At 53.1% G+C, this 12,465-nt stretch overlaps 1 protein-coding gene across 1 annotated transcript in view; it reads right to left on the bottom strand.

The window, feature by feature from the left end:
* Positions 1-469: 469 nt before the first annotated feature.
* The window catches only part of PHGDH (phosphoglycerate dehydrogenase), a 31,829-nt gene continuing 19,833 nt past the window's right edge, over positions 470-12,465 (bottom strand). Inside the window, exons 6-12 of the mRNA XM_063106394.1 lie at positions 9,406-9,538; positions 8,756-8,904; positions 7,004-7,156; positions 3,871-4,003; positions 2,633-2,763; positions 1,532-1,769; positions 470-753 (exon numbers count right to left, since the gene is read on the bottom strand). Coding sequence (XP_062962464.1) covers positions 599-753; positions 1,532-1,769; positions 2,633-2,763; positions 3,871-4,003; positions 7,004-7,156; positions 8,756-8,904; positions 9,406-9,538 — 1,092 coding nt within the window. The 3' untranslated portion in view covers positions 470-598. The remainder of the gene's footprint in view (positions 754-1,531; positions 1,770-2,632; positions 2,764-3,870; positions 4,004-7,003; positions 7,157-8,755; positions 8,905-9,405; positions 9,539-12,465) is intronic.

The raw sequence follows: 12,465 nt of genomic DNA, 5'->3' as shown, positions 1-12,465 counted from the left end.
AATCTCCTAAACACCTCTGTCGTGGCCATCTGGCTCTCTGCTTCCAGTGACCTCTGCCCCTCCCACCAGGAGATTTCAGAGGGAGAGAGGTCACTTAGAATTCTTCTTTTAAAGCAAAGACCTAGTCCAGTGCTGTCCCTGCATGATGCCGACCTGTTTTTTGAATTTTACTTAAGGTGCATATATATCCCAGATGGAAGTGACCAGAAATACCTTGAGCTTTGACCCTGCAAAACTGCCTCTAAATTACCTTAGAGAGATGAGAGAGGATCATCTTCAGTCACCCACACCCCGGCCATTTGCCCATCCCAGTCTCCCTCCACACCCCCTACTCTCTGGCCACCAAAACCAAGTCCCATGGCTGCTGTGGATGCCCTCTGGTGGCTCTTCAGGACAATAACAACACAAAGATGCAAGGAGTTTGGGGTAGGCTCTTTATTAGATGGTTATGCTGTACTACAGGGTTAGACGAGTGCAGCATAAGCACTGTCAGAGGTCTGTGTCCAGCCCCAGGGGTGTGGGTCTCCTCTCCCTCTTGATCACAGTGGGCAGGTTTCTTCACAAAAGCTCCAGAGGCTGGGACCAGTGAGCCCCAGGGTTAGAACTGGAACTGGAAGGCCTCGTTCACATGCTGCTTCCATGCTTCCAGGCTGGGCAGCAGGGAGGAGATGCCCATAACGTGCCAGGTCTCCCCATCTGACACCAGTGAGGTCTGGTAGGACAGCAGCCGCACACCTGCCTCTGCCAGGAGGCCTGGAAGCAGAAGAAACCCCCAGTTGGCATAGGGCATGGGAAGGAGGGGTGAGCGGCTGGGAGCAGAGTAGGAAGTCCTGGGCTTCTGTGATAAAGTTGCAATGCGGGAACAATGGCCTTGGAATCAGAGCTTAGATTAAGGGAACAGCAGGGCCATGAAGAGCTATAAGTAGCTCTTGACTTTTGCTGATTGCCAGTTTTATTCAGGCCAACAGCAAGTGAGAAAAGCAGGGGAAAGTGCCCTGGGCAACTAACAAAGGTGGTGAAATTAGGCCCTTCGGGGTCTGGGGACACACCATCTGCCATACCAGGATGTGTTCCAAAACCCCAGCAGCTCAGGCCCCAGGGAACTGGGTCAGGGCCAAGACACCCACGACCAATGGAGGGGATGCCCTGGCAGGCTCTGCGGCAGCCAGGCTGGCCACCAGAGCCCGTGGGCAGGGAGAAGGAAACCTGCCCTCAGTGGCCCTGAGCTCCTGGGGAACAACTCTGCAGGCCAGCCCGCTTAATATGGTGGGTTAGTGATAGAGGCTCTGGTCCCACCCCTGCCGCAATGCTCTGTGACCTTAGATAAGGCACCTTTCCCTCTCTGAACCCAGTATCCACCCCCTGAACATTCTGGAAACTGGCATGACAGATCCTTGGTATGGTGCAGAACCAGAGATGCCCTGAGAATTTGAGAGGGGCTGAAGGAGGCAGGAGGTCTACAGGGCCTAACCCCAGGGCAGGTCCCACCCAGCAACAAGGGCACTGGCCAGCCCTCCAGGGCCCTACTCACCAAGCATGGTAGGCAGCATTGCAGGGTTGGAGGGCTGAGCCCGAAACATGAGCACGGGCAGGCCCCTGCGGAGAGGCACTTCTGGCGTGAAGACAGCTCCATTGAGTGCCTGCAGCACAGGAGTGGTGCCCTGGACTGAGCCCACAGCCTGGTAGGGGGCGCCTTCCAGGGCCACAGTCAAAAAGCATTCCCCGCAGGCCTGCTCCTCTGTTGTGGCAGGGCTGTGGGAGGCAGTGACCTGCAGAGAGAAGGCCAGAAAGAGCAGTCACTCCTCCTGGCATCCCGCCCACCCTCACTCTTGGCCTAACCACCCAATTTGTAGGCTCCAATCTGGCCAGTAGGCTCAGCAATTCAGGGCCAGGGGGAGAGGGCAAATGGGCTAAGCCTAGTGCTCCTGAGCATCAGCTTCCTGGGACCATCAGTGATATCCCTAACGGGGAACAAAGGGAGATCTGCCAGGCACAGGTGATGGCTTGGAGGGGAGGGTGGGGATTCGGGAGAGGGAGGGAGGGAGGCAGTGCTGTGGGGGGGTCTCAGCTGACCCTCCTCCTCTGACACACTGCTTCTGTGGCCTCACTGGGGTGCAGGTGTAGGGGGAGGGTGGGGACATGGCAGCTTTATGCCTCTTCTGCCAGCGCTCCCAGCTGAGAAACACAGACTATGATCTAGAAAGGGAGCCAGAGCGGCAGCCACCCAAGGGAAGCCATGAGAGTCAGCAGAGGATGTGCTGCCTGCTCCAGAGCTGGCAGGCTAATCAAGAACCCGGGTGCTGTGGTACAAGGAGCACTAGATAGAGGGCTGGAGGCCGCCTGCTGGGCCACCTCCAAGCCCCCCAGTCAGATGCAGCCTGTGAGATGGGGGTATGGCTACCACGCCCTGTTCAGAACGCTTATGCACAAAGTGCCTTCATGAGCCAGGCTTGGAGGTAGGCAGTATCTCCACTTTGCAGATGAAGACATTATAGCTGCCTCTCACAGGCAGACAGTGTCAATGGCAGAACTTGTACCCAGGACTTTGCCCAATGAGTCGGATTGTTAAGTGGCCTCTGGAAATGTGGGAGGAGAGCAGTGCTGACAGAGGGTGTGGGGATGGGGGGCGCACATCGAGGCCAGCCTCTTTCACCAGCAGCTTGGCGTTCACCAGGTTCACATCCGCCTTCTTGGAAGCTTCTTTCAGGAGGCCCACAATGACTGCAGGGCTTAGGCAGTTTCCAGCATTCTTCAAAGCTGTTCCTGGCACAGAGAGCAACCACTATAAGGTCCCTGTTTGCTGAGCACCGCAGGAGGGAGCAGGGGGTCACTGGCCCTAGCTCTGGGCTATGCGATCCTTGCTCTCCTGGGGACCCCATCTGCAGTCTGCAGTTCCCGGGCAGCTCCACTTCTCTTCCAGAGGGCTCAGAGCCAGCCAGGGAGCCCAGGACACTTTAGCCAGCCTGAGAAACTCCTCTTCAAAACTCTGCCCTACTCCACTGGCCACCCTGGCCTGCCTGTCATTCTCCCAGGGATGCTTAGAAAATTCCCCACTCCCACCCCTACCTGGTGAGGGTCTGAGTAGCCTTGCCAGCCACAGGAAGTGAAAGCAGAAAGTAGCAACTGAAGCAGCAGCTGCCCAGTCCCCTGCCTGGTTTCCTCCGGGGCCTGGGCACCCGGGCCAGTGGGGCTCTGTCCTTCCTGGTATTACCCGTGCTCGGGGCCTAACCACTTTACCTTGCAATCTCTCCCCAGCAGTCAGTGGGGGAGGACAAGCCTCTACAGGGTGGTCACTCAGCCATGGCTGCCTGGTGCTGCATCTACTACAAAGGTGGCCAGAGCGTGCTCAGCAGCCCAAGGAGTGGACAGAAGGCTCTGCCCCCATTCTCACTCCATGGCTGAGCACACACCCCTGAGGACTGTAAGATTTGCATGAACCCCGATTTCCCCACTGCCTCATCCAGCGCATCCACCCCCTGAAGCTCACTTTATGTGTGAAGAAGAGAAAGTCATGCAGCAGGTAAGTGACAATGTCAAAGCCAAAATCAAACATCCTGTTGCTTAATTTGGGACTCCCTCCACCCATTCTATGGCTCTTGCATGAAACTCCATCTCCTGTGGAACTCTCTCTTGCACCCAAAACATGTACATCTTAAAAATACCACATAAGCATGAATTATGAAAATTACCCCCACCCTCAGTAGTAAGTGAGCTATATTCAGAACAGCATCCAAGTCACCTCCAAGTCTCTCACTAGCTCTGTGACCTGCAGCAGACACACCCAGTGGGAGAAAAGCCCATGCCCCCCTGTTCCACTCCCTCTGCAGTGTCCCTAGCTCATCCTCCACCACAACCAAGATCCAGGCTTACCCTGTGTTACCACCTGGATGGTCCCCTTGGGAGATCCAGCCCAGGCTTGCATCAGTGTCCCCAGAGCTTCTGCCAGACCAATCCAAGGCTTAGTGTGTGGAGAGAAGGCACTGGTAAGGGCCTGGGCGTTCACCTGCAGAGAGAAAGTGGAGCAGGGCTGAGGTCAGGAAGAGGCAGGCCAGGCACACACCTGCCCGACTCAGATACTGTTGCGGAGACCCAGCTCCACATAGAGAGAAGGCATAGGGCCACCCATGCTTTGCTGCCAGTTGGGAGACAACTTCCATCAGCCACCAACAAGACAATGACTTGTTCCTACAGATGAGGAGAGCCATAGAGCCAGAAATGGACACAAAAGGCTAAAACCACTCAAAATTGCCAGAGGGAGAAAAAAAGTGGCCTTTCTCACCTCCTTGAATTGTGTCGGCCCTGGCACCCTCCATGGGAGACTTTGTTTTTCTGTGCTGGGGAGGGTTTGGATAGCACAGTACAGGGAGGTCTTTGACATAAAAAACATAGGGAGTCACAGATAATTGTATATAGAGTAGGGTGGCAGAATTTGTCTTCATTTTTTATTCTCTATCTTGATTTTTTTTTGTAAGTGAGTGTTTACATTGTCACTAACCACTATGATCAATTATCACAATTTATAAAGCTGGATTCACATACTTTTAATGATCCTAGCTGAAGTCCGCCACTAGGCACACTGGGAAGCTGAGGGGGCAGAAGCCACGTATCCTCCTAAAGTTTTCAGTCTAGGGTCTGGCTGGCTGGGCCCCCTCCCAGGGGCCTGATAACAAAGCCAGCTTGTTCTGGGCCAAAGTTTCTATTCTGTTTTGTGGTTCAACATGCTCTGGTTCTAAGTTAGGTATCTGGCCACTTTTAGTGAGGGAACTTTTAAAGAGAACCAAGAAGGATTTAATTAGAAACCTGGGGTTTGATGCAAATCCAACAGGCACATTCAAGAAGTAATTAAAAGAAAACAGATTTTCTATTTGTTTTCAGAAAGATGTCACTGGAAAAATATTTCGAGAGGAAGAGAATTGCGGTGTTGCAAGTGGTCACTGAGGCACGGCTTCACAGGAGTCCCTCTGTGTGGGAGGTGACCCAGCGAGGCCCTCTTGCTGCACCGCCTCCCTTTCTCCTCTCCAAGGGGACACAGAAAGGAAGAGCAGTGGGCCAGGAGGTGGAACCAGAGAACGACCAGCTGCTGGGAGGAGCGCCGGAGCGACAGCTACTGGGCTGAACCTACTCAGTGAGGAAGCCCCAAACGGCAGTCGCCTGTTTCTCTGTCCTCTGCGTGGGGCCCTCAGAGCCCAACCCTGCGAGGTGCTCTCCACAGGTCTGCCAAATAAAAACAAGGTTCTCTCTCTGCACTAGAAGACAAGTAGGAGGACTGCAGGGACGAGTGAGGTGCTTCTGGACACCAACCTGACCCTGATGTTATCTTGTGTCCAATGTAAGAACAGAATTGAAGTAGAAAAGAATTAAGGACAGAGATTCCCTACATGATAAAAATATCTTTCTTTCCAAAGGCCTCCTTGAAGGCTATCAGCGCTTAGGATGAAGAGTAAAATTTGCCAAAGTTTAACTATTTTAATCAAGAGTTTTTACCTCCTAAGTAAGATGGGGACATTTTGTGGTCCTATTTGATGGAACCTGTGTTAAGGAGTCCCCTTCAGGAGAAACCCTGGAATGCCACCTAACGACAATGTGAATAAATTGCAGAAACCTGCCTTCAGCAGGGGCTGAAAATATGGAGCAGCCCAGATGGATTGGCAGTGGTCATGGGCCCAACCTCAGCTCGAGTCACTGCCAGCACCGCCTGATAGGAATGAACCTGCTCAGAAGCCTGGCAGGCACAAGACAAGTGAGAAAGTGTGCTCTGTCCTGAGCAGCCAACACAGCACAGAGAGGACAGAGGACACGGACAGATCCTGCGGCCACCACCATGCTCTCCAGGCCCTCCCGCATGTGGCCCCTGTGACAGCTGGCCCTGAGAAGCCCTGACTCCCAGCCCTAGTAGGGGGTGCTGGGCAGCAGTGGTACCTTGAGCTTTCTCAGGATGAGAGGGCAGGGCAGCTTGGAGAGCTGGGATACCAAACTAGAGGTGGGAGGCTGAACAAACATCCTGCCTTTCTCCTGCGAAAGTTCTGCCCTTGCCAGCGAAAACCTCTCCTCCCCCAACCCCATTCACTGACTCCTTTAGAATATTGATTACATGTTGTAGGCCCACCCATGTGAGCTGCAGAGAAGCTTAAATCATGGTTTTCTATCCTCAAAGAACTTACAATTTAGATTAAGAAGAAAAAGATATAACTCGTGGAACCTTAATAACAGGAGAGAATGTGGTTAAGTAGCCCAAGAATTGAGAAGGAGCTGGAAAGACCATGCAAGTCTTGGTGGACGAGGTGGTGTGCCCCTTGAAGGAGAGCTACGCCCTCCTTTTTAATCTCTGTCCCCAAGGGCTGTGACAGTACCTGGCACCCACTGGAACTTCAGAAATATCCCAAGACAGAATGAACGAGACAGGACTTGAAGTGTAAGCCAGGTTAGGTGTGCAGGAGAAACATGCCAGGCAGGGCCTGGTGTGGGCAAAGACAAGTAGGGGTGTTATGCCATGACTTGGGGAAAGCAAGGGGCCCGGCTGGCGTGGAGGATTCGTATCGGGAGGCAGGGAGAGCAGGCTGAGCGGGGCTAAGATGGACACGATGGAAAGGGTGCTCTGGGTGCTTAGAAGGGGCAAGCTCCCTACAGGGGCTTTCTACACAGACTGTCCCCACCCTGGCCCACCCCCCACATCCAGTATTGTCAAGCAGCACTCCCCCATTCCCAAACCATGGGGAGAACAAAAGAGCCTTTCTCTAGAGGCTGGGCCCTGGGAAGGGCCACAATCTCTGCTGCAAGGCTACAGCGTAGCAGGACTGAGCTGCTGCCAAGGTCTCAGCTATCAGGGCTGGAGATAAGGCCGCTCCTGCCTCCCCACCTCCCCCAGAGGGCCAGCTCCTGCGCATTCCCTTATCTTCAGCTCCTAGACCCAATCCATTCCGCAGAGCTGTCACCATCCCCACAAGACGCCCTCCAGCTTTCCTCCCTCTGACTCTGGCCCCCAGCCCCATGTAGTGATACTTACAACCCCCGCTAGAGATTTCCCCTTCACCATGTCCACAAACTGGACAGCGACTTCCTCCCCGCAGCGACTCTGGGCCTCCCTGGTGCTGGCGCCCAGGTGGGGGCAGCTGATGACGTTCTCATGGTCCACTAAGGCTCGGTCCCGAGGCGGCTCCTGTCCAGAAAGAAACACCTCTAGGCTGGCTGCTGTGGACTGACCATACCCCCAGGGCTGCCCCAAGGCATGAGGGGAGCAAGGCAGGAGTGATGCCACCTTTGACTTCTGTTTTGTCACAGTGGTCATTAGACTCAATAACCAGCTTCCTCATGAATGCTTCATTCCAGCAGAGTGGACAGAGCAGAACGCAGAAACTGTGGACCAGATTCAAATCTCACCTCACCTCCACCTCTTACCACTTAGGTGCCTCAGGCAAACCTCAATCTCTAAGCCTCAGTTTCCTTATCTATGAAATGGGTTAACACTATCTACCACAACATTATCGTGGAGATTACACACCTTCAACACAGGAGGCTCTCAACCAGGGGTAGCTGTTATTAGTATTGTTTATTCCCATGAAACTCACTCCCTCTCCCCCATCCATGCAGCACTTGCTGTTGCTGTGCGTTGCTGGGCTCCTAGCACAGTGTCTTGCTCTCTGCAGGCATGCCACACAGGTATCTGCATCCTGGCTTTCAGCAGGACAGACAGCCTGCCCCTGTGGCACCTCCAGCCCACGCTCCTGTGTCCCTTCCATGCCTCCTGCTCCCTGAGCAGAATATTGCCCTTGGGAAGGTTACCTAGGGCTTCTTCTCTTCTGGCCATTCTCCCCAGAGTTCTGTTGGTCTCACTGAATTTTGAGCACGTAACCCTGTGCATTCTGGCCACATAGTAGCAAGTGGCACAAGAATGCTGAAGAGGCCAGAAGGCACTGTGTTGGGGAGGAGAGTAATACAAAGAAGAGCAAGGCACGCCCCTGCCTCAAGGAGCTCATGATCTAGTTAGAAAGACCACCAGGAGTGCAAATCAAAATGCACTGTGTGCCCTGGGCCGGAACCGACAATGAGTAGTTTCAGGGGCTCAGAGAGGACCTGTGACTCACCAAGGCCACCCAGGAACCTGCAAACCACAACTGCCTAACCCAAAGTCCATGCTCTGTCCCGTGTCATGGGAGGAGCCCTGATGCGGGGGCAGGATGGTTGAGGAGAGGGGCCAGTAGGAGTCAAGTGGAGATGCGCTCTTCTCCTTTTGGTCTAAGGCTGAGCCTTTGCGCCTCCTGGGAGAGCAACCCACCCTGAGGACCCTGTGGGAATAATGCCATTATCCTCGGGCTTCTGTCCCTCCCTGGGAGACAGGAAGGAAAAAGGAACTCAGTGGATATGGGGTAGAACAACTTCTTGGCAATGGGACTGCATTTCAGTCAGGGACCTGTAAGAATACACTAAACCCCTCTCTCTCCCTACCCCAAATCCCCGACCTCAGAACTGACTTGCCGCTCTGTCTTCCCCTGCGTTAAGCATATGGCAGCAGTCTGAGGAGACAGAGACAGGGAACTGGGTCCTGTTTCAAACCTGACTGTTGCAGAAGACAACATGTCTGCCTCTGTACTGAGCTCTTCCAGGGCCCCACAGACCACACAATCTCCCCCCTTTACCATGGATGCTGGAGACAGTAAGCTGAAGGCCTCCTGTAGAATGCCGGGCTCTCCCTGCCACAAGTTCCTCTGCCCCTCATCTCTCCCACCCTCCCCTGACAGCCAGGTGGCCGGGCACTCACTTCCGTAAACACGTCCAGTGCGGCCCCAGCACACTGCCCCGACTGCAGGGCCCGGAGCAGGGCGCCTTCGTCCACAATCCCTCCGCGAGCACAGTTCACCACGCGCACCCCCTTCTTGCACTGGGCAAAGGTGCTGTCGTTCAGCAGCCCTGGAAAAAAGGGCAGACTCTTCCTGCTGTGGGGGGCCTGACCCCAGGCTCAGTACTGGATCCTGGGGGCCCTCCGTTCCCCACAGGCCTCTCTTCCTGCTGCACAGCAGCCTCCTATTTCCCTCTCAGATGCTCTGGGACAGGAGTCCCTGTTCTGGATATGGGCTAGACTCAGTTTAGAAACATCCTGGAGGTTCTTTAGTTATTATCACTTGGAGTGGATTTGGAGATCAGAAAGCCCTGCAGGGGTCCAGGAAGCATCCACTGGGGTCACTGGCTGCCCACATGCCCGGCTCACCCAGACAGCTGTGCATTTCCAGCTAGTTCACCCTCCTCCATCCAATGCAGGGGTGTCCAGCAAAGCAGTGCCATGCTCTGTGGGGCCTGGGGGACCCCTCCCCACAGCTGGCCACCATCATCTGCAGAAGACCCAGACTGAGGGCCCCCTCATTATCCGGTCAGAGGTTTCTGTGGCCAATCCACAAGGTAGGGCACACCTACCTGTGGTGGAGGGCAGGAGAGGTGTGTGCACAGTGATGAAGTCACAGAGAGGCCAGATCTCTGCCAGGGGCAGCTGCTGAACACCAAAGGAAGCCGAGACCTCTGGAGAAATGATGGGGTCGTACCCTATGGTCTGATCAGAAGCCAGAGAGAGGGAGGAAGTGTTATTATTAATGATCAGTATTGCTATTATTAACAACAACAACCATATATTGAGCATGTACCATATAACAAGCACCATGCTAAGCCTAATTTAATTCTCACAATGATACAATGAGGCTGGTACTATTCTGTCTGCTTTAGAGCTGAGGGGAGCAGAACACACACAAGTAGGAGGGGGCACAGCCAGAGTTCAAAGGGAGGTTTTTTGCCTCCAAGCTCTAGCCACACACAGATGCAAGAGCAGCTCCTCTGTGCTTGGACAAGGCGGAGCTTGGAAGCCCTTAGAAAGCAGGAAGCCCTAGATGAGGAAGGACGGTCACATGGGGAGCAAAGACGTCGTCATAGGGTACAACCAGGAAAGGGAGGCGAGAGGGCGGCTGCAGCTGTGGGGCCCACAGGTCCAGGACACAGACAGGGGCACTAAGTACTTAAACAGAGAGAGGGGAAGGGTGACAGGGGAGCGGAGCAGGATCAGGAACGAGACCGGGACTCAACACTGGGGAAGGGGTGAAATACTAGCAGTGACATGCCAGTGTGGTCCCCCTTTTCGAGTTTTTAAAAATAAGGCTTAAAATGCATCTAGTCTTGAAATACTTGCATTTATTGCATAACTTGCAATAGTCTGCATAACGTGGAGGCTAAGATCACACAGAGGTGATCTAATGACTAACGGCAGATCCATGACAGGTTTGATTAGGGTAGGGGCCAAGCACATCAAGAGGAGCAGAGTAAGACATAAAGGCACCACACCACGGATGGAGAAGCACAAGGAAGAAACTTGGTCCAGGCTGGCCAGGGAAGAGGTGGGGCCCCCAAAGCAGAGGGGCCTCCCCGAGGCTGCCGAGAAGGAAGAAAGGTTGACTCCTGGGAGATGGGGGCAGGTAGAAAATGCCGGGGTGTGAACTACATCCACTTCATGATATTGGCCAAAGGTCCCTGAACATTAGTGATGGGAAGAGAGAGAGCTGGGGAAGACAAAGCCCAGAAGGAAGGACATTTAGCTGATAACAGCAAACATTTATTTAGCACCTACTATGTGACGGGTGCTTTCATCTAATTCATACCTGATGGGTTAGGTACCATGATTTCCCCATTTTACAGGTGAGGAAACTGAGGCAGAGAGGTTAAGTGATTTAGCCAAGGTCATACAGCTAGCAACCGGCAGAGCTGGCACACATACCAGGTATCCTAACTCCAGGCCTGCCTTCCTAGTGCCCACCCTCTAAGGAGTGGCCGGAGGCCTGGACAACAGAAGAGAAGAGGTAGGATAAGGGCAGAGGGGACAAGCATGGGGCCAGGTTGTCCCCTGGGGAGCAGTCACAGGGGGCACAGTGACTGTCATGGAAGAGGACAGCACTGTCCCCATGTCAGCATAGGGAAACCAGACAAGCCACTGCCTGCACGTTGAGCCATCAGAGGTGGAGTGGGAAGGCTCACAGCCCCAACTGAGAAGACAGAGTGGAGTGAGATGAAAACATCTCTCCTGTGTCTAAGACAGTCTGGGGTGCCAGTCAGACAGGTCTCAGCAAGGATGATGCTTCAAAGGCTCCCAAGCCAGCACAAGCAGCTGGGCAGAGTCTGCAACCAGGCGTGAAGGGTCTTCCTCTTGCAACAGCAAAGATCTATCCGCTTTCTTCCTGGTCTACCCAGGATGCCTTCCCATGCTCTCTCTGTGAGCTCAGCCCATGTCAGCAACACTGACTGGGGGGGAAGAGGTGTAGGAGCCACAAGAATCTCAAACATAGTATCTTAGCCCGTTTGCTGTTGCTTGTAACAGAACACCTAAAACTGAGTAATGTATAAAGAAACAGAATTTATTTCTTACAGTTTTTGGAGGTTGGGAAGTCTGAGGTTCGGGGTGTGTATCTGGCGAGGGCCTTCTTGACGGGGGCTCTCTGCAGAGTCCCAGGGCATTGCAGGGTATCACATGGTGAGGGGGCTGAGCATGCTAATGCGCTTACTTGCTCTCCTCATAAAGCCACCAGTACCACACTCCAGTGGTAACCCACTCATCCATTAACTCAATCCATTAACTCATCCATTCACGAGGGCACAGCCATCATGATCCAATCACCTGTTAAAGGTCCCACCTTTCAAATACCATATTGGGGATTAAACTTCAACATGACCTTTGGAGGGGACAAACATTCAAACCACAGGAGATATCAACATCCTCAAGAAGCCAACCAAGCCAGCTGGGCCTGCAAGACCCAAGGTGTGCATTTGTACTAGGATCCCAGACCTGAGTCCTGCACCTCAGTTGCTGCCAACTGTGTGTCAAGGCACACATCAGTACCCTTCTGACCTGGGTCCTCAACCCTAAATAAAGGAGGTGGGTGGGTGATTTCAGTCATCCCCTGTTCTAACATAACATTCAATAATTCAAAATTATTTGAACAGAAATGTGCCTTAACCCTGAGAGGAAAATGTCCAGAGTTGGCCCAGGATTAGGCAAAAACAAATAGAAAGATCATACAACATAATACTTTGACAGCAGTTGTCTCTGGGTGGTGGAATTATTTTTCTCTTTTGTGCTTTCCTGTGCTTTTAAGTTTTCTACTACTCTGTTCATGAATTCCTTTTGAAATTAGAGAAATTACAAGTTATTTTAGAATATCATGGAAAAGAGGACTTCTATTTCAAATTCAGAACTTCTAGGGAAGAAACTGTGAATGGTTATTAATAAGGTAAAGCTTCTGGGTCACATTTTTCATCATTAGCCTCGTGGAATCAGGGAAGGCAAGTGGCCCACCCCAAGTATTGGTGGAAGTTTAGGGGAAGATGCTGCCTCCCCCATGTCCTATAAAGACCACCAACTCACAGAGCACCAGGGTAGGGGGGGCTTTCAGATCTGCCATTCCCCTCAGATATAACCCACTCATTTCTTGTGGGGAGAAG

Source organism: Cynocephalus volans, chromosome 8, assembly GCF_027409185.1.
Source record: "Cynocephalus volans isolate mCynVol1 chromosome 8, mCynVol1.pri, whole genome shotgun sequence".
Lineage (NCBI taxonomy): Eukaryota > Metazoa > Chordata > Mammalia > Dermoptera > Cynocephalidae > Cynocephalus > Cynocephalus volans.
The sequence above is the reverse complement of the archived record's forward strand: the minus strand, read 5'-3'. Positions and strand labels throughout refer to the sequence as shown.